This window comes from Geospiza fortis, unplaced genomic scaffold (genome assembly GCF_000277835.1).
Source record: "Geospiza fortis unplaced genomic scaffold, GeoFor_1.0 scaffold82, whole genome shotgun sequence".
NCBI lineage: Eukaryota > Metazoa > Chordata > Aves > Passeriformes > Thraupidae > Geospiza > Geospiza fortis.
The window spans coordinates 111,995-115,330 of NW_005054685.1; the positions used below are offsets into that span (position 1 = coordinate 111,995).

Genomic DNA, 3,336 nt, shown 5'->3' on the forward strand with positions numbered 1-3,336 from the left:
GGAGGGCACTCACCACATGGGGGCCAGCAATGGCTGTAGATTGTCAGGGTGCAGCTCGTGCTGCAGCATGGGCAGGTTGAACATCGGTGCCTGGGGGGCCTCAGGGGGGGCCCCCATGGTGCCTGGAGGCTGCTGGTCCCTGTAAAAGCACATGGAGCCCATCAGCACTGCCAGGTCCAGGCTCCACATGTGCCAGTGGGTGCTCAGGGGGGGCTCTGAAGGGGAACATGTGCCAATGGGTGCTGGAGGGGAGGGTGGGAGATGCACAGATGTGCTCCAGCACAGCTTGGAGGCCCACAAAGGACTCTCTGCTCACCAGCACAGCTCTTTTTTCCCCAGTCAGGGATTTCCCTGCCCAGGGGGATCCTCAGGCTGGCTGGGGGTCTGTGCAAACCCTGGCCCATGTGCGCACACCTCCAGCACAGATATGGCCTTGCACCCACCTCTCACTTTCCACAGTCATCTTGATAGCAGTGGAGACGTAGCCTCGGCCGTCCTTTCCTGTCTGCTCTTCTGCTCAGGGAGGAGAACCACCCATGAACCACCACCCCATCATGCCCTGCCAACCACCTCTGCTAGCCCCAGTTACCCCTGCAAGCCCTGGGGCCAGCTGGGTGAGACCCTCACAGCATTGCTGGGGTGCAGAGTGTGTGTGACACCCTGAACCTGAAGTTCATGGCAGAGGTGCAGACCATCAAGGGGCTCCTCAAGGAGCACTACTTCTTCCTTGCCCAGATCTTCAATGAAGAATAGCAGGTAGGTGAAAAATTTTGTAATGTAGGGGTCTGAGACCATATATCATGTTGCAAATTGTAGGATAGATACGATCATGTAGGATCATGATATGAACAGTGCAGTGGGGAAGAAGGTAAGGGAATAGAAGTCTATTTTTAGGCTGATGGGGATTTTGAAGTTTATAATAAATTTTCATTCTGAGAAGGAGGTGAGAGGATGGGCCCCTGCAGCCCAGGGCCCGTCCTGGCCCTTCCCACTCACTGTTGTAGTGACTCCCAAAGGCCTGGTCCTTGGGGATGTTGGGGTACAGGTTCCGGAGCTGCCCCAGGTCCCGGATGCGGTCGCCCAGGGAGCGGATGGACAGATCCTTGGCAGAGAAGGGCTGGATGTTTTCCACCTGGCTGGAGCCTGAGTGAGGGGAGACATGTCACTGCATTCCAGTGCTGGTTCCTGGAACTGCCCACAGCCCCTGGCACTGAGGACCCCTCCCCTGCACTGCACCTGACCCCGTCTCACCGTCCTTGCCCCGCATGACGTAAGCGATGGTGACGCCCCCGATCTCGGAGTCGCTGAAGCGGAGCAGGAAGGTCCCATCTGGCTGCATGCTCAGCAGCTTGCACACATACTGCTTGCTGATGAAGCCCATGATGAGCCTGGACGGGTGGAGAACAGGGATCAGGACCACCCATGGCAGCGGGGTGGGATCAGGACCCCCCCAAAGCCCAGCCCCAGGCACCCACCTGTCCGACCAGTAACTTTTGAGGCATCTCTTGGTGAGGTCCAGGACTCCATCAAACCACTGCCAGAAGGTGAATCCCCGGCCAGGGAGGATCTCCTGAGGCAGAGAGAGGCCATGAGGCTCCCCATGGCCATGCTGGCCCCTGCCCACCCTGGCCATCCCTCCCAGTCACCTTGTTGAACTGGGCCCAGGAGACGTGGCGGCTCTGGAAGTCCTCGGGGCTGGCGCTGTGGTCATTGAAGATCTTCTGGGCCAGGAAGAAGTAGTGCTCCTTGAGGAGCCCCTTGGTGGTCTGCACCTCTGCCTTGAACTTCCCGTTCAGGGTGTCACACATCTTGTCCCAGGGCACCCGCTCGGCCACCACGAAGGGCACCCGGTCCTGTGGCCGGGCAGGGGGACATCAGGACAGGATGCCCACCATGTCCCACCCCTGGGCTCCTGCTCCCACCTGCACTGGTGGGAGTGCAAAGCCCAGTCAGCCCCAGGTTCCAGCTCCTTCCCTGCAGCTCGTGACACTCACAATGTCAGAGAAGGCGTTATCCCACAGCACGGTGGCTTTGGCATTGTTGTCCTGGTTCCCGTGCACGATGACCACAATAGGCAGAGACAGGACCTGGGGGCACACAGTGGCCCTGAGCCAGGTGTGGTGGCTGCCCTGGGACTGTCCCAGTGTCCCACAGGGGAAGGCTCAGTACATCCAGGCCCATCCCATGGTACCTGCAGGTGGATGGAGACGTTGCTGGGGGTCAAAGTGACGTTGGTGCTGAAGAGGACGGCGCATTTCTCCTCCGTCACTGACTCAGAGCCCTTCCTCTCGCAGCGCTTGATCTTCTTCAGCAGCTGGGGAGAGAGAGCTGAGCATCCCCAGCCTTGGGACCCCTAGAAACCCAATGGAGCCCCCAGCCCAGCCCCTAGCTGGTGGCACCTACCACATTTTTGAAGTTGGCACAGCAGTTCCCGCTGGTGGGGTTGGTCTCCAGTTGTACCATGTTGTGCAAGATCTCCCCCGTGCTCTCACTGGGTAGAGAAGGGGGTCAGAGGGGGAATGGTGGTGGGGAAACTCCCCTTCCCCCACACCCACTGCTCACCTGAGGGTGTTGCTGTAGTTGCTGAGCTCCAGCTCCCGTGCCTGCTTCTCTGTCACCATGTCAGCCCTCACCATGTAGGGCTTGGGCGCTGCCTTCAGCAGCCGCGGGCCCAGCAGGAACCGGACGCTCGCCTGGAACTTGGTCTGGGTCTTCAGCACCTGTGGGGGCTGCTTCTCCACCAGGAAGGAGCTGAGGGACAAAGGGACACCGTGGCACTTGGCAAAGCCACCAGCCCCTCCAGATCCACCTCAACCCCTGGCCACCACAGTCCCCAGCTGTTACCTCTTGACCAGGCTGGACAACACCTCGTTGAAGCGCTCCATGAGCCGGGGCAGCAGCTCAGGCCCCAGCTCTGTGCTTGCTGCCATCACCTGCTGCTGCAGCTGGAAGTAAACCTCGACCAGGTTCTCACACCTGGGGAAAGGAAGACCCTCAGCATGCCACCCTCACTCACCTGGTGGTGGAGGGAGCAGGGGATTGCTCAGGATCCTCCAGCTCTGCCCTGTGCCCCCTCACCTCTTCTGCAGCGGCGCCAGATTCTCCTCAAAGGTGGCCCCATTCCCTGCCAGCTGCTGTTGCCTCTTCCAAATCTGGATCCTCTTCAGGACCTGCTGTTTGGCCACCTCCAGCTCCTTCACAGCCTCCAGGATGAGGGTGGGCAGTTCCCTGGGAGCCATGGGGCTCTGCACAGCCCCGTCCCGCCCCGGCCCCTCCTCCTGGAGCTCCTGGATCTCCCGGACTCGGTGCTGCAGCCGCTGCAGCCCCAGGCTGAAC

The 3,336-nt window shown here is 60.5% G+C and overlaps 1 protein-coding gene across 1 annotated transcript in view; it reads right to left on the reverse strand.

Moving 5' to 3' along the window:
- The window catches only part of STAT6 (signal transducer and activator of transcription 6), a 6,951-nt gene that overhangs the window by 1,635 nt on the left and 1,980 nt on the right, over positions 1–3,336 (reverse strand). The window contains exons 3-14 of the mRNA XM_031065131.1: positions 3,079–3,330; positions 2,845–2,976; positions 2,563–2,751; positions 2,404–2,491; positions 2,192–2,314; positions 1,995–2,087; positions 1,647–1,853; positions 1,476–1,570; positions 1,252–1,388; positions 997–1,143; positions 444–513; positions 14–139 (exon numbers count right to left, since the gene is read on the reverse strand). Of these exons, the coding sequence (XP_030920991.1) occupies positions 14–139; positions 444–513; positions 997–1,143; positions 1,252–1,388; positions 1,476–1,570; positions 1,647–1,853; positions 1,995–2,087; positions 2,192–2,314; positions 2,404–2,491; positions 2,563–2,751; positions 2,845–2,976; positions 3,079–3,330 (1,659 nt within the window). The remainder of the gene's footprint in view (positions 1–13; positions 140–443; positions 514–996; positions 1,144–1,251; positions 1,389–1,475; positions 1,571–1,646; positions 1,854–1,994; positions 2,088–2,191; positions 2,315–2,403; positions 2,492–2,562; positions 2,752–2,844; positions 2,977–3,078; positions 3,331–3,336) is intronic.